This window comes from Gallinula chloropus, assembly GCF_964237585.1.
Source record: "Gallinula chloropus genome assembly, chromosome: Z".
Lineage (NCBI taxonomy): Eukaryota > Metazoa > Chordata > Aves > Gruiformes > Rallidae > Gallinula > Gallinula chloropus.
Window position 1 is genome coordinate 45,528,723 of NC_140089.1, and position 21,832 is coordinate 45,550,554.

The 21,832-nt window shown below is 42.8% G+C and overlaps 1 protein-coding gene across 1 annotated transcript in view; it reads left to right on the forward strand.

Moving 5' to 3' along the window:
- AOPEP (aminopeptidase O (putative)) overlaps positions 1-21,832 on the forward strand; it is a gene marked incomplete at its 5' end in the record, with an annotated part of 184,133 nt that overhangs the window by 154,168 nt on the left and 8,133 nt on the right. The window contains one exon of the mRNA XM_084278581.1: positions 6,722-6,838. Within this exon, the coding sequence (XP_084134707.1) occupies positions 6,722-6,838 (117 nt within the window). The remainder of the gene's footprint in view (positions 1-6,721; positions 6,839-21,832) is intronic.

Sequence of the window (21,832 nt, forward strand, 5' to 3'; positions counted from 1 at the left end):
GACAGAATGCTCTCTCCCTGTCCTTATTTTGAGTCCTGAGCCTCTTAATACATATTTTCTCCCCTGTTCAACTAAGAAGGGGAGTAATAGACGGACTTTGGTGGGCGTCTGTCCTCCAGCCAGGGCTAAAACAGAAGTTTCCCAAGTTTTGATGCTTGGCGGTACCATTAAGGTTTCACACATCAGGTTAAGCTATAATTAAAATCAAGCACAAGCACAAAACCTTTCTGAACCCTCCAGAAGCCCACCTTAAATTGTAGCTGTGGCATAACATTGCTTGCTTGTGTATCAACAGTTCACTCTTATTACTGCTATTTTTGTCCTTGCCTTTGAAAAGGAGTGTTAAAAGTCACTGGAGATTGGGTCGTTGGACTTATGTGCATAGTTAAGTTTGTGCAGTTCTTTGGGATTTGTGTCCTTTATCTGGCAGTGCTTTCATTTATATGCCCAGAGTAAGTCAAACTTTTATAGTTGAGTAGGTAGTGGTCTTAAAATTATTTCTGGCATAGATTATCTGCTTCCAAAGAATAAGAAATCATTAGTGTTGATGTTATAAAGAGGAAAGTAACTGAGAACTAACTGCAAGTGCAGTCGCTTATCAAATAAGTTGCTATAAGTTGCTATCAGTGTCGGTTTTATGCCCTCCTAATAAGAAGCAAATGATAATAGACATAAATGTCTTGGAAACAGCATTTTGCACTGCAGCACAAATCAAATGCTGATTAACTTGTTGTGAACTTCAGAAGTAAGACTTTTTGAAGCAAAGCTTACAGCAATTCCTTTCCCATGATAAAAACCCAGTGCCATTTCTGGGCTTTTCTGTTTTTAAAACAGATGTTGAAAAATTACATGCCAAGCACAGAAAGGACTTTCTGAGCAGAGATGGAGAAAACCAGCGCGCAATGGGAAGACATTTCATAGACGTGTATTTCACAGGCAGGCAAGAACGCGTTACAGAGAGAGGGAGATACTTACTTCGCTCTTAAATGTAGTGAGGTTGAAATATCTTTCATAAACGTTCGAAGGGGGAGCTGATTTGTCAGCAGGAGGGAAGTCATAAACAAGCTGACCCAAAGAGAGTTAAACGGAGCAGTCTGCTTCACTACGCGCTTCTGAAATGTTGTCGGCCTCTGGCATAGATTAGTTTTATTTTGCAAACCAGTTCAAAGCATTTTTTTGTCAGCTGCAGATTACTTTTTCTTTTCTCTCTCTCTCTCTCTTTTTTTTTCCTGTGTATTAATCAAACTGCAGGCTAGTTCTTTCAGACTTAGGCGCTCTCAAGTAGTGTGTCTCACCATGCTAGTTAACAGCTGTTAGCACGGACATTTTTATTGGATTCATATGTTACTTGATATAAACACATTTTAGCCCCTGGCGGGGGAGGCGGGGAGAGTGGGGGGACAGGGAGCCTTTTCATTTAAAGTGAGTCACTGCGTAGATGAAAACTGCATCTGAAGGGTATTGTTGGAGGTAAACAATGACAAAATCTGTCTACAAATGTTGTTGGAAAATAGTGTTTTTCTGAATTTTCAAGCTAACGATTTTCTGGGCTGTTGGGAAGGGGGGGGGGATTTGTTTTACAAAGGTTTTTTTGTTTAATTGAGGCCTGCAGAAAACAGCCCTCAAGGCAAATTGTCTATGTGGAGAGTTTATAACGTGAGATTCATTCAGGGACTTAGTTGTTTGATCGGTTCAGAGTATAGGCACAGAGATGGACTGGCCCTATAAATCCTGTCTCCTGGACTAGTGGCAGTGCTTTTGGATCTGCGATTAATGAGGAAATTCTGTCTGAAGGGAACCATTCACTATTGAACTCTGGGGTGGGGTTTTTCCCTTTCTTTCCTAAGAGGAGGGTGGGAAGGAATCCTGCTTGACTTTGGAAAATCTTATAAAAATGTAAATGAAAAGACATGCCAAGTTTTGGAGTGGGATAAGACTACTTTCTCCCAAAGAAATACGGGGGAAATATGTTGTGCCTTGGAAGTTTGAAACTTTTTTCTGTACGACTTTCAAAGGTTAAATTGCTTTAATTCTGTTTTGGGCCTCTTTTTGTGTTGTATTTCAGCCAGCATTTTCCAGTGTGCGGTGGTGACTTTTTTTCCCTTTCCCCCTTGTTTTTGATCAGTGTAAACAGTTCCTTGCTGTGGTTACACAGACAAATATAGCAGAGGACCCTTTTCTGGGAGAAGAGTTTCCCTGTGCATTTCTTAACCATTTTTGGGAAGAATCGATCTATCTGTGCACGCGAGAGAGGGAGGCAGTAGCTGTAAATTGAAGTGACATCATATATATTACTCCCATTGATCCGCTTTTAGACTAGAGCCAGGATAAAAGGAAATGGCATCAGGGAGGAAGTATGCTCGTTTAGGCACAGATCCCAGTGTGATAATGGAGTAATAATAGAAATCACGCCACTGTCAATCGGTTGCTGCATTAGTCTGAGGCACATTTCCCCTCTGAGGAGGCTTTCAATGACTTCATTCAAGTGCAGGCAGGAGCAAATGGGATATTGAGCATACCAGCTGTACTACTTCAGTGATTTGTGTCCTGGCTTAGCGGTGCAGTGCAAGCACTGGTGCTGTGGATGCTCAAGTAGATATACCTGTGTCACATTTCATGGCTGTGAAAGGTCAGTAGTCAAATGTTTCAGTGGCGTTTTTTCTAGTATAAAGGGTGAATCTGACGTTTATTGCGTTTGTTAATGTAGGAATTGATAAATACGCTCCATTGCGTGGGTGGTCATCTGGGATGTGAGGTCAGTGATCTCTGTAGCTGCCATACCAGATCTTTGAAGAAGCAAGATTTGTTTTCTTTGTGCTTTTTGCAGGTTAGGGGTAGGATTCGGGAAACGCATAGTTTCGTTCCAGGATTATTCATAGAAGCCCTTTCGAACGTACTAATGTCTCGAGATATTCTTGTTACACATTGTAATGCCTCAAGTGACTTGTGTACCGATGAGAATAAAATTCAAACTATGCTCTTTCCTAGTTCCCAGATATTAGTATACACATGTGCAATCTCAGCCTCAGTCAGCTGCTCCGGTAATTGTCTGAGTTACGTTATCAACTTGGATACTTTCTATTTAATTCCTCGCCTCTTCATTCAAATAAAGACCTGGTTTTGTTACTCCCTAGCATTTGCAGTTTGTTTTAGAGGTAGCAGCTTAATTACCTCGGGCTTTAAAGCCTGCACATCAGGTAGCCTAGGGGAAGCAGAGGGCAAATGACTGTTCAGTGGCAGGACACACTGAAGTGTTTGCAAAGGCTGAAGAGTCGCGGAAGAGGCATTAGAACGCAAGATACAGCGCTAGGACACAGCCTTATAGTGGGGACGATGTTTAATCATGTGGGACATGACAGAAAACCTCTGGTGTGCTCGATTGCAACGTATTAATTTATTCTCTCTTTGTAGTGTCAGTGCTTGCAAATGGGGGAAGGGGAACCCTGAGAAAAGTAGCGTGATTTCCATGCAGCAGGCATCGGTTGGGACAAGAGCTATTTACTCTACAGTATAAATAGATGCTCTTGTAGCAGTCGTTGCTATAATGAAAACTATTTATTGATACTTGCAGCACTTCCTGACTGAAGTGATCTCCTTTAATAAGTACGTATATTTGAGCATTTTGATTGAGCATGCCCCAACGCAAATCAGAGAGTGATTTCATACATATGTGTGCGTGTGTGTGATAGTTTTATTTATTATTCATTTATTTATTTAACACAGGAAGATGGTGATGTGTTTGGGGTGCTCTGGTTGTTTGCTGGATGTTCTCAGCACAGGCATGCACGTGGACGCAGTGAAGTTTATCCTGCTGTATTTCACTGTGGCTGTGTTGTGGGAGTTTTTTTAATATACATTAGATACTCGGTATGCATTCACAGAGTATGCTGTAGAGGAAAATGGTTTCACTGTGCTTGAAAGGAAGTTTACTTTTGTGTTTTCTCCTGCGTTTATGTTTTGGTGGCACGTAAAAGCAAGGGCCCCCTCTGTATTAACCGTAAGGCAAACAAATGGAAAGATCAACAGCGTGTACCCCAAACAATTCTCCTGGTGTGAAAGATGAGAAGTAACAGGTGGGCAGGACAAACAAGCACGGTGGAGGGGAAAATGAAAAATAATTGAGCGGGATGGGATGGGTGTGGGGGGGTGTTGGCTGCAAATTTGAGCGCAATTTTATGAAGTTTGCTTATAACCATCAAAAAGCTGCTTTCACGCCGCTGTGTTTGGGGAAAATAAGATTTCTAAACCCCCGAGGAATTTTTGTCGTTGTCTCTATCGGGCAAATTCAGGCGAACTTTCTGCCTCTTTGTGAGGGACAGATTTGTCTTGCAGGCGGCTTCTTTTTTTATTACATGGAAAGGGTTAGAAGTCAAAGAGAGAATGTTCCTCCTTTTATTTCGTGTTTGAAGTCGTGGGAGAGCAAAATGTAATAGCTGCGCCCACTAGTGCCACGTTGGTTAGAGATCTGTCAGCATTTTACCCCTTGCCCAGTGCTTGCCTCACCCCTTGGACTTTTAATTAGAATGTGAGCTGCAAAATGGTATGTAAAGTCTTGTCTTGGGCAGCTGAAAGGTGGGAAAATAACAGAAACCAGGCTCACAGGGATTTTTTTTTTTAATTATTTTTTTTCCCTCTGTAGTCCCAAAGCTAAACTGATGCAGTTTAACCTGTAGCTCTGAAAACTGTTCACCCATAATGCAGCACTAGGGAGAGGTAAATTGAGGACATGGCTGCTGCTCTGCTGCTCTGCTTTTGTTGGCTTCTATGGGATTCTGTAATGTTATCTTAAACAATAGCTTTCTGTGCGAGAATCTGTGTATCAGTTATACTGCAGATATATTACAAAATAATAACTCTCAGCTGTTCTATACCTATCTATTCAAGCAGCTGTTCCACAGCCCCTGCAAATTTAAGGATTGCTCTGCTGTCCCTGTAGCTAGTGGAGAAAGCTTTCCAAATCAGAAGTTACCTTTCTGTGCATGCTGTTCTGCAAGATTTCAGATTTTATTAGTTTCACAATGAGTTCTGTTTCCAAGCAGAGCCACTTCCCAGAAGCCTTTCCTGTTTTGTTTTTTTTAGTATGTCTCACCATCACCCAGGCAGCTGCTGTTCGACTGTGCAATAAACATTCAAGTTGGCTTTTTAGTAGTTATCCTAAAGTTGAAATAGTCAATATTTTAAAATGTCTGACTATTTTGAACAACTCAGTTTTTTTGGCAGGCTCTGGCATCACTTAGGAAATGTTCCCGTAAGAGACAGTAAGATGTGAGGGGGGGTGGGGGGGGATTGGTGTCCAAGAACGCAACATTAATAATAATAATAAAAAAAAAAAGATGAAGGAAATCAAAGTACAAGGAAACCAAAGCATTAAAATTCTAGAGATCTCGTTTCCTCTTTATTTAAGTACTAATGCTAATTGTGTCAGACTAAAAGAGAAGAAAATGCCATGTTTGTTTAGTTAATAGTGATGTTTTGCAGATTCAGACATTGGAAGATCCATGGTATCTTCATGGACTTGCTGTCAAGAGTTCAGGGATCCACACTTGTTCTGTCCACATAACGTGGGGGGTGTATTGTTGGAAGACACATTTCCTGTAGCTGACTCCATGTTGTACCTGCTTAGCGAATTGACGCTGGAGACGGGGTCACGAGCAGCGAATTCCTAAAGGAGATAAAAGCTACTAGTGTTAAAATAACAGGATATCCTTCTTCATTAACCTGTCTGGAGAACACTAGAAGTGAGCAGCGTTGGTTTCGTTTTGATCTGCAAAAACTTAAATTCACATTCTTCTTCCCTTCCCCCCTTCCTCTTTTCGTAGATAAAGCTTTGGGGAACAAAGCAAACTTCTGGCTGATCACCCTGAACCCTCAATTTCCAGTGGGTGTTTCCTGGCAGCTGGTGTAATTTCTCTCAGAGATCTGTTTGAATTATTTATTTGTTCATCCAATAAGCCTATTAAACAGAGCACTTAAGCACTTGCTACATCAGACAGTTTTTGCTTTTTTTCTTTTTAAGTTATATTAGGTTCAACTTGCAAATGATAGGTTCTGGAGTCAGGTGACTAACTACTAAATACATATACATGTATAGATAGATAATATACTGTGTGTGCCACAAACCTAACATTCACACGTTTTTCCCACATGGTGATGGATGGCTTGTGACTCATTGCACTAGAATATGCATCAAAATGTCTTGTTACAATGCTTGGTTTGTGGGACGCTAATTTGTGGGGTGTTTCTTTGTTTGCTGTAAGAATATTGTGCAATTGCTTATCTATTAAATAAAAATACCACTCTTAAAAATTATACGTCCATATGTCTGGTTGATTCCTGAAATTATGTGCTGTAAATTACTCTCTCTTTTTTTTAATTCTTCCAAGCTCAAATTAAATAGAATTACTTAGTGTATGTATTCCAGAAAACTCTTACTTAATAAGCTGTGGTTGTGTTTCAGTAAGATAAGCACAGCTCAGATCCCATCTAGCTGGAGTAATGAAAAGTGTAGGAAATGAGATGTAATTGGGCCTCAGCACACAATTTTTCAAAATGCAGACACATAAACCCCAAGGTTTTTCAGAAACCTTCTAGAAGTTCTTATCGCATTTCAAATACATGGTGGAAGTACACAGGTTACCACAACCTTGTCCTCTTTGGTTTGTTTCCATTTAATTGCTCAGTAGAGATCGTTACTCACACATGGCATTTATTTTCTTCTTAGCTTCTCCCTGACCAGCTGGTTTTACTTCTGGAGTCTCTCTTGGAGGAGAAGACGCTGTGTTCTAGAATACTGCAGTGCTTGGAGAAAACGTACCAGCTCCAGGAGCAGGATGCTGAGGTAATTCACTTTTAAAAACCTCCCTAATGTAGGTACACCATTGCACTGTTGACTAGGAATGGTAGCCTTCCACTAGGATACAGGCACATTCAAGTTCTTTTATCCATGCCTAAATCTGTATCTTCAGATGCCCTAATTACTCAGTATTTCTGTGTGTTTTGTGTTGGTCTAGGGGGTGTTTGCATGCCATGGTGGCTGGAGGCAGTGCCACCTAGATATCACTACTGTTGTGCCTGTAGCTTGGGCAGCACATTTGCTCAAGCATTAAATTTCTCACTGTGTCGTGGTGACTGTGTATTATATTCCAGTTCCTTTTAGGTTAGTGCATTGTCTCCAAATGTGTAACATGTCTGTTACGGTATAAAATTATTCTTCCCCATGGTCAGCCCACATTGTTTCTCTCTGAGTGGTCAGAAGTCTGTAGAAAAGTTTTCTTTCTGAGAGGCTACAGTAAATTGTGGTTTTAGTCATGAGTTTAAGGAGGAATCAATCAGTTCTTTACAGTTGCCTCCAGTAAGTGCCAGGGATATTAACAGTCCACAAGGCAAACACTGTTTTGTGTGGTATTGTAAATGTGCCTTCCCCAGCACAGATGCACATGAGGCTCGTAGCATCCCTGCTCCAGAGAGCTTAACATCTTTGCAGGGGCAAACCAGTAAATCCTGGTGAATTTCTCGGGCTGGGAGATTTGTGACAATGAAGGCAGCAGAGTTTGTGGCTGAACGAACCTTTGCAATGAGTCTGTGCTTCGAGTATGTGGTGTTCAGGAGGGGAGGTAAGAAGGTGGAATCAGTCGTGAAAATAAAGGATGTGTAGAGTCAGATCTAAACAAGGTTTAGTCGTGAGGCAGCGTGTGATTGAGCTAACATACAAGGAGGGAGCACGGTAAAGTTAACGCGACGTTTGACTCTTGTTTAATTAAAAACCACAGTGAAGGCTGGGGAAAGTCAGCGTGCATGACTTACCCTGTTGTGTTGGAACTTTATGGCAGTAATTAAAACTGAACGGGCGAGCAAAATCTCCCTTGTTACTCTTACGCTGAAGTTGCTGGGTGGATGCTTATTGACACTTGGGAATCCAATCATTAATGTAAAGATTGATAGCACAGGGGTCTAGCTTTTTCTCAGGAAAGAATGGACAACATTTCAATTGTTGCTGTTTACTGTACCTTTTTACTTTACTGTTGATAAAGGTTTCCAAATGCCAGATTTGTTTTTAATTAGTATTTGAACCAACATTTCTATTTATACCTATTAGAATATATTTTAATCACATCTGAATACCAGTGAAATGTCAGGGGTTCTATAATGGGAAGAGGAATTAATAGGGAGATAGATCAAAGCAATAGCTGTGGTATTGCTGCTGTGTGCCTGTGAATTGTAAGCACCAGGCCACAAGCTTTGGTTTCTCAGATTTTTCCTTTCTTTCCACTTTCATCCTCACTTTCTTCCTTGCAGCATCATACTGAAGCACACAAGTGACCTGCTGTAATTTTTTCTTCTTTAAAAAAAAAAAGGCAACAAAACAATACAAAAGCCCCAAAACTAACCCCAAACCTGTAACGTCACAGCTCGAATTACAGCTAAAGGAGCATAATCTCCGTTTTATTTTACAAGGTGAAACGAAGGCCTTAGCAGATGTTGAGAGGGTACAACTGAGATAACCTTACAGTTAGCGTTTTGCCAGTCATCAGGCACCAGACACTACAGTCCTGTAAAGGGAATGTTAGTTGGTCATACCTGAGGGAAGGACTTTTCGCGCCTCTTTCTGCAGTACCTGTGCAGGGGATTTTTCTTGTTGCGGCCCACGGGCAAAGACAGAACTGCAGCCCAGACCTGTACCTGAGCAGCTCTTATCTAGATCTGATTTGTGAAGACATTAATTGGGGTGATTCTGTTGTGTTGCTGTAGTTTAGCCGCTCTCAGCAACTAAATGCCAGAAGTGGATCATTAAAAATACAAGCATAAAACTGCAGGAGGGCCAGTAAGAAAAGAAAACTGTCGGTGTTGGGGGCTTTCTTCAGGATTTTTTGTATGCAATGCTGTCAGCTGTGCTCCATCCAGCAGCAGAAAGCTAAGATAAAGGAACTTGTTTTCTTATTTCTGACACATAAGCATTTAAATTGATGTTCAACTTCTGGTAGGAAATAGCAATCATGTGGCCAGCCGTACATGAGAGTGGTACACAAAGAAGTATGGTGCTCTGTATTTTCAGTGAAGTTTCGTCTTGAAAATTGTACATAGCATTTTGTCTGCAAAGAGTAGATTGTATATGTGGTGCTTAGTACTCTTGCAAGAGTACTTTCCACTCTTTGTAGTACTTAATGTGGAAAAAGTAAAGGTTTGGATAATCTCACCTTGTCAGATGGCGGTTGGCGGGGGGACAGTTGCCTGGTGAGTTTTACTCTTGGGAGGAAATCAGTAGAGAAATACCCCCGGCCTCTGCATGTTTTAAAGGATGTGAATTTTCTGAATGGAAACTTCACTCCTGTAGGACATTGGCACTGAAGCACCATGAAAGTACTGGGGAAAAGTTGCCCAAGGTTGCTTGCCTGGTTGACTGAAAATGGGAGACACGTTTGTTTGACTTCTTTTGTCTGCCAGTTACTTCACAGTTCATTCACCAAGGAACCTGTGTGACACAGCTCACTAACACAAGTTTCACAAATGCTGCAAGGCTCATATCTGCCTTGTTTTGATTCCTTCATAGCAGCCAGGAGAGGAGAGAGGTGTGAGACAGCTTTTGCCGGGAATTTAATTGTAGATCTCTCCAAGGAGTGCTCAAGCTGTGTCCTCCTGGCATCTCCTCCGCAACCGAAGATAGTTCCTGTCCTCTCTCAAATGAGGTCTTACCACAGTTACGTAGCTTCAGAGGTAGGAAGGAGGTCAGTGGTGGCCTCTCACATCTAAGACAGAGAGTGATTTCAGTGCTTCAGCTAAAAAAAATGGAGAGCTTAGGTAACATTTTTCCGGTTCATAATGCAAACCAAACGTCTGATAGCAACCTTTGAGCTGCAGGAGCCGGAAGTGAGATGCTGATGGCTTAATCACATTTCAAACTGGTCCGCCCCCAGCCTTGGATGCTATGAGAGGCTTGTTGGGCATCTGCTGAATTGCCGAATTTGTGACTGCCTCCTGTTATTTCAGTCTACTTCTGTAACAAATCATTATTTCATTTACTATTTCCTGTTCAAACCTTGGAATTTATGAGAAGGCACAAAGTTTGCTTTCCAGAGATTGAACTCACTGATGCAAATTATTTAATTTGAGCACATCCAGTATATCTTTAAACAAAGTTTTGAGAGCAATGGAGGTTTTCAAATTTAAAGCCATTTTTCTCCCGCTCTGAGTGCTTTCAGCCCACCATTGATTGTGTCCTCAGTTTTCTCTTCCTGTTCCCTGTTTTCTTGCTGTGTTGCTTCCTCCTGCATAATAAGATAGCTCGTAGACAGGCTACATCTCCATTACGTACCACATCCTGTGTCCAAGAGAAGCATTATAGAAGCTGGCTGGAGTTGGAAGATGACAAAGTCCAGCTGGAAGTTCAGCTGACTGAGGAGAACTGGGGTATGTTACAGAGCAACTACAGTTGCCATCAGACAACGCAGTAGGACAGTAGAACTGAAGGTGGGTCTGCAGCTGGCTTTGTTTTGTTTCTGAGGTGGCCGTTTTATGCAGATAATTCGTTTAGTGAATATCTAGTGCCTGGCTGGACATGAAGAGTTGGTCTGTGCAGAAGGTTTCTGGTTGCTAGTATTTTTATAAGTCTGCTTAACCTTGATGACACCCTTTGTGATGCAAGGTTACCTTGTTTATTGTAGGCTGTTGAGGTCATCAGTTTAAAAAATAAAGGAGGAATCGGCTAATTAGAAATATCTAAAGACAACACTGGGAGCTCTGGATAACAGTGCCCATCTGTTAACTGTGAGAACTATCTGAATATTTCCATTGTTTTGTTTGGTTGGGGAGAGGTTGTAACGTGTGCGTACACAAGATCCCAGGATGGCTGAGTAGCCTGCAGAGCAGTAAAAAAGGTGACAGGAAAAAGATCACCAAGGCCATGGGAGAAGGGCAGTGAGCGTGTGCATGCACAACGGTTTCAGTCTGATTTAAAACTTGACAGTATTTCTGCAAGTGTGTTTTACTTGTTGCTGAATTGTCTGAGATACAGTGATAAAAAGTATAGAATGTGGATGAAGCAGAAGGATTTATGGTGCGTTTCTCTGGACTTTTTAACATAGAGTTAGATTTTCTTTCTTTCCTATTGCAGACTTTTTATATATATATATAAAAAATATCTTGCCTGCACAGCATATGGAAAGTTGCTTTGTTAGTTTTCCTTGTCTCAGCAATTTGGCCGAAATGCTCTTCACTTACATAATGCCTTCCCTGTATTCAGGGATCATAATGTGGTATATTTTTGGGGAGAGAGGAGAGACTATAACTGTTTCTGAAGAAAAACATGAGTAAAATGAGTTAAGAACGTAATATCTTCGGTCATGTGGGTGGCATAAAGCCATTCTCACACAACTACTTCATTGTGCACGAGGTCTGCCTGTGAGAGCAAGGCTGTAAAGTGGTGGCATCTTATTTCACTGACAGAAATCCAGCCATGCTAATACAAACCATATAAGGTGCTTGGCATCCTAAAAGTGGTGAGAACTGTGTTTAGGACAAAATAACTTTGATTCATTGATCTTCCCTAGCCTGTGAAGAGCTGGCAGGCGTGTGAGTACAAGTGAGTTACAATGCAATGTCTGTGTTGCCGCTTCCCATCTGAAGGCAGCTTCATTGAGCAGAGCACATTCTCACCCTGCATTATGGAGCTGTCTGGGGGGCTGTGGCCGGGCATTGTTGGAAGGTGCCCTTATGGAACAGAGCTCTCTCAAGTACACTGTAAGACTGGATGGGAAGAGGGAACTGCCAGGGAAAGGTCAGTCCCTGCTTGCAGGCAGACAAAGGACACGGTGAGCTTTCCTTTCAGTATAGCCACTGGGCTTGTCCTCCCTGGGGCAGGGGCTGAGAGCAGGCTCCAGTTTTTGAATAAAACTAGCAATGTGTTGCAGACACTTCCACAGCCTTGCCAGCCCTTTTTGAATGGGCCATGGAGCAGCCAACATACAGGCGTGTTGCAGATCGTTGGGGTTGCAACTGAACGGGGAGATACACGATCCCTTTCCTTAACCTACATCACCAATTTATAGATGGTAGCAGCTTGACCTGGTGACCATATTACAGGACATTATCTTCTCCAGAAGATAAGTGAACACCATCATTTTTTTTTTATTTCCACAAAAATGAGAACAGTTTCTGTACTTACTTTGTACTTAAACATACAGTTTACGATTCAAGTCAGGAGGAGCTGCGTTGTTTTGTATATGAGAGCATGTTTCGCCGGACTCAGAAAGCTGCTGGATGCAGAAGAAAATACATCTGCCTTTTCTTTTCTTGATGTTGTGTTCAGAGCATTATTGTGGCACTGGAGGTCAGGTAAGATTATATGGAAGGATTTTTTTATTTGCAACTGAATTGCAATTAGCAAGTTAGTATTTAGGAGTTAGGAACTTAGAAAAAGCTCTGTAGAGCGATCAGCCTGCATGCCAGATTTGTTTCTGGAATAAATCAGATTTGATGCTTGTATCCCCAACCATTACTAAGGCAGTATGTTCATTAAATGGGAAAGAATTGAGAAGAAACAAAGTTTTTTTTACAAAGTCAAATCTCTGTACTATTACCAGTCTGATGCTTTTCACACTCACACTCACAGAAAGAGTATTTTTATTTCCCTGCTCTTCTCCTGATGCTTCCCCTGGAAAATACTAGCAGTGAAAATCTCAGTGTCATAGAACATCTTCCCCATTTTCACTAGTAAAAGGGACTCATTTCAGAGTACAGTATGACTGTGACTATCTCCTACAAAGGAAATGCATTGACCAGAGCAGCAGCAACTTGTCATATGGTCCTCTGTGATCCTGATGTGTTTTGAGCCTTCACCCTGCTTCGTGTTCTTGCCATGTTAGATGTAAACACAGCTTGCAGGCTCTTTGGTGCAGATGGTGCTGGTATTACCCCTGGTAAAGGCAGTTTTTCACAAGTGTGCATTGGCAGGATTTGGATTTTTTTTCTCTCCATGAAAGGAACTTTGAAATGGGTAGCTTCTAGGAATATGGCACTTGCATCCCAAAGATGGGGCCCAGAATTCAGTGTGGGGCGAAGAAAATTGGGTCAGGATGAGGGGAAAACTCTTCCAGTACCAGCAGTGGGAGTTGTCCCCCTGGGACTGACTCTGGCTCACGTGCCTGTAGTAAGTAAGGGGATGTGTTGTGATGAATTTGTAAGACTGACAGAAGAATGATCTCAAGTAGCTACAATTCAGGTTGGTTTTGTTGCCACATGTGAATTATGGGGGCTTCTCCAGCCACTTGAGGAGAACAGAAAATCCCTCCATCAGCATTAGCTCTGAAGGGCATGATCAGAGCACAAGATTTATGGAGCACTGGAAATAGCTTTGCACAAGTCAGCACTCCCAATCCCGCACCCCTCCAGGAGCCAACAGCAACATGTTCCTTCCAAGTGATCTCACCCACTGCTGGGTGGCATTAAGGAGTTTCCAAGCCCCTGACTGGTGCCACTACCAGTGCTGTTCACTTAACACCCCTTATTTTTCTAACTGATTTTGGGACTTAATTTCCTTCTTATCTGGCAGCCCAACAACTTAGTGAGACTTGGAAAGTGGGGGAGAGGTAACCAAATATGGAATTGGGTTGGTTTGGGTTTGTTGGATTGGGGTTTGTTTAACTGTTTATCCAAAGAATCCATGGAGCAAGGGATTGGAGATAGTTCCTGCTTTTCCACGACCTGTTGTCTGGAAAGGAGAATGAAGTAGTGGAGTCTGCTGGGCTTCTGAAATCAGTCTCAAAGTTGTTCTGAATTGGGTGCGGCTGCTTTTATGAAATTTTATACAGTATTTCTGCATAGGGCAGTGCAAACCTAACACTGTAATACAAACCACCTGGCCTTGTCATGAAATTTAAAAGGTTGCTCTGTTTGCATATGTGATGGTGCTGACCAGGATGTCAAAGAGAATGTAGCTTCAAAAATACAAACAAAAGCTCCTATCTATCATCAGCAGATTTTGTTTGTTTGTTTCATTATTAAGCAGTAGTCGTTCTTGTGCTTGTGTGGTGCGTCCTCTATTTTTGTTGTTGGTCTTGTTTTTAATTCTGAAAAAGTAAATCTGAAGATATTCTATTCAAAATAAGCTGCTTTTGAAGCTACATCCAAACAGCTCATCTGGTACTTCACAGTCCTGTATAAAGGCTAACTGCAGATGCAGGTTATGCTTGGATAGAACTGCAAAGTTGGAAAAAATCTGTTATGCCATAAGCCTGGGAGGTCTAAATAGTGTAAGAAGCAGGAAGATTCAAAGCTGCTAACTGTAGCTGTCTCTGACATCATTACCTTAGCCACACAGATCTGGTCCCACCACATAGTCGCTGATTTAATAATGTGTGAGGAAGAGCCTGCTGTCCTACTTTCAACTCCATGACGTTTAAATACCTTTGGGGTTGCAGCATCCTAGAAAGGAATTATGTTGTGTTCCACATGGGGTAAGCATCATCCTAAGCAGCAACAGTCACTGTGTTCTTGAGGGCAGGGTATAAAATAGGAGAAGATGACTCAAAATTCTGAAGCATAGAATAAAAATCTAGATACTCTCATTTTAGGCATGAACATGCTTCTTGTGAGTCTATAAAACCAATATATATTTTGCTCAACAGGTTTTTCTGGGAGTTGAGGACATGAGTGATATGAAAGGTCTTTGTCTTTAGAGTCAAAATCTCATGTTTAATTGTTTTGAAAATTGGAAGCAAAGTTTTTAACTCTGCAAAATTGGAAGGATGTAAGCTGTGACCTAAGATGTGGAAAAGGCAGGCAGCCACACTGTTCATTGCCTGGAATTTGAGTCTCATTTTCATATGGAGCTCCAGATTCTGCCTATGACAGTAATCTTGCCTGGCAATCACAAATGTTTGGACCACAGTCACTGTGGGAGACCAGAGATAAAAGGAAGGCGCTTTTTTCTGCCTCCAGTTGCAAGGAGGAGGAGGTAGAAGTAGGGGGATGGAGAGAGGGGCATAATCAAAGGGGAAGGCCTTGGTACTTGCAGCAGCCTTTCGTTTTGCGGAACAGGAGTAATAATTTAATAATAATTGGTAACAGACGATTGGTGTGCTTGATCTCCAGCATTTCATAGTTGGATTTCTGCTTCAGATGTATGGGTGTTTATGCGCTTTTTTCTCCACTACAACATTTGGTTGTATAAGCCCAGCATGCTTTTATGTGTATGTATAAATAGCTTGTGTTGAAATCCATACACAAACACTGTATGGGTAAAAATGTGAGGCAGACTCAGTCTGGAGACAGCTGGGAGAGGCAGCAGTGGTGGGAATTGTTTGAATCACTCACAGTGTTGACATAAAAAAAAAATATTATGGTGAAAGTAGAGGTATTCTAAGCAGTGTTGTAGCTAGGTAGGGTGTCAGAGGGAATGTGTGAGTGGGGTTGTATGAGAGCTGAAGAGGCAGATGCAGTGGTCCATTTTGGATGAGGTAACAGCTGGGACGTAGACATGTGCCCAAGCCAGTCTTACCGTGCTCAAGGTCTGGGGCTTGTCCCTGCGGCCCGCTTCCCAGTACTGGGCATGTAGGAAGGCTTGTGGGGCGGTGCAAGCCTTTCTTCTGCCACAGACCAGAACGCAGCCCTGCTCCTGAGGGCCAGCAGCACCCCAGCTAAGCAAAGCTCAGCACACGTCTCCAGTGAGACCATTACAAAGGCGGCCACTGACATCTTTTCTGCCGCCTCCATCTTGCTGCAAGCTGTGGACGGGCCTAGCGTTCCCGCGTGCTGAGATGGCAATACTGAAAAGGCAGGAGAGAGGGGAAGCATTTGGTGCCAGTGTAAGTAGCCTGTCGATGTTTTTAATTAAGGCTTATTTTTAAAAACCTTTTGTTTTTCAAATTAAGTGAGTTCTCATGCTGTGTTAAGCATTTTCTTACCTCGCATGCACTATGATACAGGAGCCGCTCGCCTCAGCGTGGAGGTGGTGGCAGCACAGATGGGAATGGGCTGAGAAAAGCCTTTGGGCACAGTAAGGACGTGCTCTCCCAGCAGACGTTGTTGAAGCTGTGACACTACCTTGGTGCTGGTGGCTCTCTTCTCATCTGACAGTGCCATAGGTCACTGTCTGTCATTACTTTGTTGGTTTGCTGTAAAAGAAGAGCAAAATCTGGAGGCCAGATCCTGTTGTGTCTCCATCTCCCATGAGACAGGGAGAGGAGGGGCAGGCTGAGGTGCGTGGGCATTACAAAATTAGGCTTTGTAACAGAGTTACGTATTCACTGTGACAGCTTTGACACCAGAAGACAGACACCGACAGTGCCACCTTTGAAGAGGGATTAGACATGGCTTCTTAATCGCTCCCTTTCTCTGACTTCTTTTGGAAAATTTTCTTCTGCTAAGGCGGATGTCACTGATCACAGACGGAGCCCACATAGGGAGAAAAGTGCCTGGCCTCTAATTGGGAGATCTCTGTGAACCTGAGGTGGAGAAAAAGGGGCATTTGTGTTTTCCAAAGCAGCCCTCAGCGTGTGCCTCATTGCCAGGAATGAATCCTGTCCTGAAACACTACCCTTCGGTCCCTATGTCTTTCTGACCACGGAGAGCAGCAAGGACACCCTCTGCTTTGCTTGGACTTCCATAAGCGGCGTGTTTGGTGAGTCCCAGGCTTCTGCGTGCTGATGCAGGAAAGAGCCTCCGCGCTGGCTGTGGAGAAGCACGTGTTTTATTTGGAGGTGGAAGTGGAGTGATGTGTTTATGTCTGTGAGAGCTGGAGAAGAGAGATCTGATCATGTTGCTCTTGTGAGGCTGTGGTAAAGTGTCTAGCGGTAAGGTTCCACTGCATTGTGTAGGACTGGGTGAATGCTAAAACAAGAGCGTGCGACTGGAGGGGAGGGGAAAGGATGGGAAGGAACTACGTACCTGGAAAGTCACCTTTGTAAGTATGGGGACGTTTAAGCTGGCACCTATTGCTAATTGGGGCTTGCACAGCTAGGGAGCACACTGACTGACCTGCTGGCACACCTCTGCGGTCACAGCTTCAAATGCTGCCAGTCATCCCACAGTCTGTCCTTGGCCAAAGGACAGAATTTGTTTTTTGAAGAGCTTGATGGTACAACACCTCTCTTCTTCTGTTACTGAACTGAGGCAGTTGCTGCATGAGCTCTGCCCACAGAACCCCATCAGCACTGTTGAGAGAAGGAAGGGGAAGATAGGGCTTGCAAGTCCTTCTCCCCTGCTGCCAGCACCCATCATAGTATGCAGTTGCTTATGATCAGAAATAGAAATCAGGAGGAGTAAAATGAAGTGAGGAAGTAGGATATTGCTACCAAAATTACCAAAATCTAAAGTCCAGTACTCTGCTAAAATTAGATTTTATGTTGCTTAGGTTTTAAAGTATTTAGACCTCTACATAGTTCTCCTCAAAGTGACAATTACATCCTGACAAAAATTATTTGGATCATCCAGCCCATTGTTTCCTTAGTGTTTCCTTCTGCATTTTGTTGAGCTGTCAGTGGGTTCACACTGTGGGATGCACGGGGGAAAGGAGGTTGTCTGAGGTGGCAGGAATTGGCGTGGGGCTGCCAGTACAATCAGTGAAGTCCAAGACAAGAATGTGATGGGTCTCAGTGAACTCAATCAACCTTGGGCCCAGCCACCCTAATTTTCCACTGAGCAGCAGTTCCTCCCAGCACTGAAAATCAAATGCAGAATGAATAAGGCTACCGAAAGTGCTTTTTAAAAGTTTGAAGTGTGATCACAATTTTGACCATAGCTCTGGAAAATTAAGTGCTTAATACTGAGAAAGCGCCTCGCGCTGTAAGAAACAGCTTTAGTTGAACCTTGACACAAGGGTCTCAGGAAAAAAGGTTGCCATCAAAAATGCCTGCTGATGTGACACTGTGTCTGGCCCATGGTTTCTTTGACCCTGCAGTGTTGTCAGAGTGAACGCTATGAGACCTGAGAGATAACTTAGGCTATGAAAAGCCCAGGAGTTTTTGGTCCAAAATGCAAGCTCGTTTAAGCTCTTTGACAGTTTCTTTGCTCAGCCTCCCCCTTGGCATACACAATAATCACAATTACAGAGTCCTTGTCACAATGATGAATCCGTTCTGCTTGTATCCAGTGAGGTTTTGGCTATTTAGTACATATTTTCAGATTGCCAAACTGATAACTCTTGTCAGCACAGTTGTAACACACATGGCTGTTCCATTGCTTTTTCTGAGCTGTTTCAGCATCCCTGATCATCTTAATTGGGTAAATGTTCATGAAACAAAATTTGCTAAAGCATGCTTATACTGTGACATGGAGGATAGGAAAGCCCATTGGAAATTCAGACTGTATAGAATGAAAAGTTGCTACCTGGCTGGTGTATTAAAGAGTATTTCAGCTAAGAGAGAGGGAAAAAAAAAAGATTATTAAATGCACTGTAAAATTGGCAGTTGTTAAACTATAATTATTCATTGTTTAGCAAGTGTAGAACCTGTATTTTTAGTCCAAATATTGCCCTGTAACACGTGGCATTGTTCCTTAATTATCTAGGAGAATGATCTAATATTTGAATCCAGTTATTGTGTACATTGGAAGAGACTGGAGGCAAACACTTTCACGTGGAACGAAACAGCACTCTGGTGCTGTGGTGATACCAGCTTCCTTCTCATTAACTAAAGCTAATCTGTAGTAGCATAGCTTGGTTATTTGAAAAAGTTTGTACTACAAATTAGACTGGAGTCTGGCCTCTGAGACTTTTCAGTTAAGAATCCCTTTAAGATTCAAATTGTTCAAATAATCTTTTTCAGTAGTCTGAACCTGTGTTTTATAAAGATCACATATGCCTCCTACCTTTAGCAAAGGTTCTATTTTGCTGGGCAATGGCTCTCGCCGTATTTGAAATTACCCCATTTTCTAAGATCTCTAAGAATGTTCCTTTTTGTTCACTTATTTAGATTTGTTGTCTCATGGCGCCTTTTAAATTGGATCCAGCTATTAGTGAAATGTACTCATTTTCCCTGAAGCTACTCTCCCATTCCGCAGACTAAGGGCTTAGTAAACTCTAGCTTTTTCCCCCCCTTTAATGAAGGCATGGTTTAAATTACTTGCTTTCTAAATCTTACTTGTAGACCTCAGATGCCAAATATTTATTTTTTGCTTGCATACATATGATTAAGAACATTAGCAAGGTAGATTATTGCAATATAACATAGCTTCTGTGAGGATGTTTGTTTCAGGCTTGTCTGCTCATTCGTGTGGGATAGGGGGCAATAACACAGTCTAGGCATAGTAATTTGTCACCTCAGTCAGAAAACAAGCAGACTATCACTTTACTTCAGAAATACACTTTCTCAGGTATGTCAGTGGGAGCTTTTCTTTTGAAAGTCAAGCCACTTATTTGAGGCTTTAGATGGGCTTAGTCAGTTTCCAGCACCATTTCCCAAAAGGACTTGGTCCAGGTTACTAAAACAAAGGGACAAGTCTTTGAGTTGGATTATTTGTATATTTTATATAAGACTTTATTTCAGTTAAATAATCTCATGCAATAGCTTGCATTCTCTGAAGACACACTAAGGTGGCATTTTGTTTTCTCAACATCTGCCATTGCACAGTCAAAATCCAGGTAAAGTTTGAGTGGCAAATAAAGTTGTGCAATACCATGTACTTTTCTTACAATTAAATTAAAAAATAGTATGAGACCACTGGAATTACTTGTATAAACTGCTGCTCCTGAATTAGTGACTCTTTATCTGACAGTAGCATCCCTTCAAGACATTTAATCGAGGTGCTAGCCAATACTTGGACCTTACAGGGGTTGATATTTGTGGCAATCTAAGAATTGGCTTCCAAGTGTTGTACCGGAGACAGCAAGTGTCTCAGTGTCTTCCTGCCACCAAGGTGTGCCACAGAAATGCACTACTAATACAAGCAGTGTCTTGCAGAAGTCACAGGAACAGTCTTTGTTTAGCTTAAAAAGCTTGTGGTGGAGACATCCACACCAGCCACAGGGCAGAAGGAAAGAACAATTTCCAGGTGGCAAGGATCTATCCACAGGGAACCTGTGGTCCTAGCAGACCTCCATCAGTCCCCCAGCCACCTCTCCCCATCCTCAGGTGTACCAGCCATCAGTCGTGGGCTCAGAAGGAAAGCTTAGAAAATAAATTGCATTTCCAACTCCAGCATGTGGGTCCCTGCAGCTGCCAAACCAGTGAGGGAGTGTGTGTGTGTGTGGGTGGGCAGTTACAGGTGCTGCCATAGATCCAAAGACATATGTGCTCTCTGCCAGCAGTAACAGGAAGGATTGCTGCAAATTACTTTTCAGGTTTAGTTTATATTGTTTGTGGTGTAACCAGCCAAAACGACATATGGTGTGCATCTCTGAACCGTGCAGAGGAGCACAGAAAAACGTGCAGAGAGAGAATCGAGAGAGGAGCGATGAATTCTTACACTCACCACAGAGCATTTGCTCCTGAGAGGAACAGAAAAGCCGAGATGAGCGTACACAGGATGTGGAATGGTTTGCTCAGTCCTGCCACAAGCTACTTAGTTTTCAAGATTTTCTTTTGAGACTGTCCTGTTAAAAGTGCCCGTTCACATGACTCATTCATTAGTCGCGAGGCTGTGGGGCCCACGTTACTTCTCCTGCTCTAGGCATTGGATGGGATGCTGGGAGCCAAGATTAAGGGTTTTTTCCTTTTTTTTCTTTTTTCCATCGCTCTCTTATGTGAATAAAATTCTCATGTTTGTGGTGTCAGCCTAGGGCATGGATTATACTAGAAAAATTAACTACTTTAGAGCACATGTGTCTGAGAAACGACTGCGTGTGCCTTAGCTGCAGCTCGTGGTACATGGGGATCTACACTCCACGCTGCACAGGGGGAGGGGGGAAACCGATACATATGTTCAGTCCAAGCAGTGGTGAAGATTTCAGTGCCAGTGTGGTGCAGGTCACCCCCGTCCCGTCTTGCACTCGGAGCCTTCCCTGGTTTCTGTGCCTACCTTACTGGGGTCCCCTACGAGAGATGGGAGAGCCGTTGGGGCTGACGGCCCTCCTGGTTTCACAGGGGCTTTGGCAGCAAGTGGTTCTCCTGCAGTTTGCTCTGCCATGAGAACATTTGGGGCTTTTTTTTTTCCTCTCTCCCAAAAACAGGAGGCAAACGTGTAATCTGAGGATAACAGACTCACTGCTCCTGCCCCAACTGGCAAAGCACCAGCACTTTAGATCTGGGAAGGGGCCAGGATTTATGCTCACACTGGGAAAGAAAGGGGAAAAGTGAAAGAGAGAGAGAGAAAAGTGTGTGCTGTCCCAGATATCACTCAACAGATAAATGTTTTTTAAACTATTTGAAAGGAGGTTGATTGCCAAGAACAGGAACCCTATGGAGGAAGGAACACGTTAGGATACGGGCACAGCTTAATTGTTCTGCGTTTTCGAGAACTGCTGGGATTCAGATAACCTGCCCATGGTACAAATGTACATGGCATTGGTACATGAGGAAGTCAGACCACATGAATGCCTTCACAAGGACAGCTTCTGTTCTGCTCTCCGTGGTCGCCCAAGGAAAGGTGCATTGGGGATGAGCTGGCTTGTGCATGGCATGAGCCAGGTCCCTGCTTCTTACCGAAGCTACGCGGAAATTTAGGCTGCAAAGTTTTTGTGACCTCCTCCTTTAGGATCAATAAATGCTTTAGTAACTGCAGGGGGAAAAACAGCATCAGCAGGAGGCATGAAGAGCGCCCCACCCCAAAATACCTTACAGTCTTATGAATACTTTCTAATCTTCTGTTGAAATACTCTCACTGGAGGCACAGCTTGAGATCAGACACAGATACTGAACTTGATTGCTCTGCTGCCTGGGAAAGCACTGTAACACCTGGAGCAGGA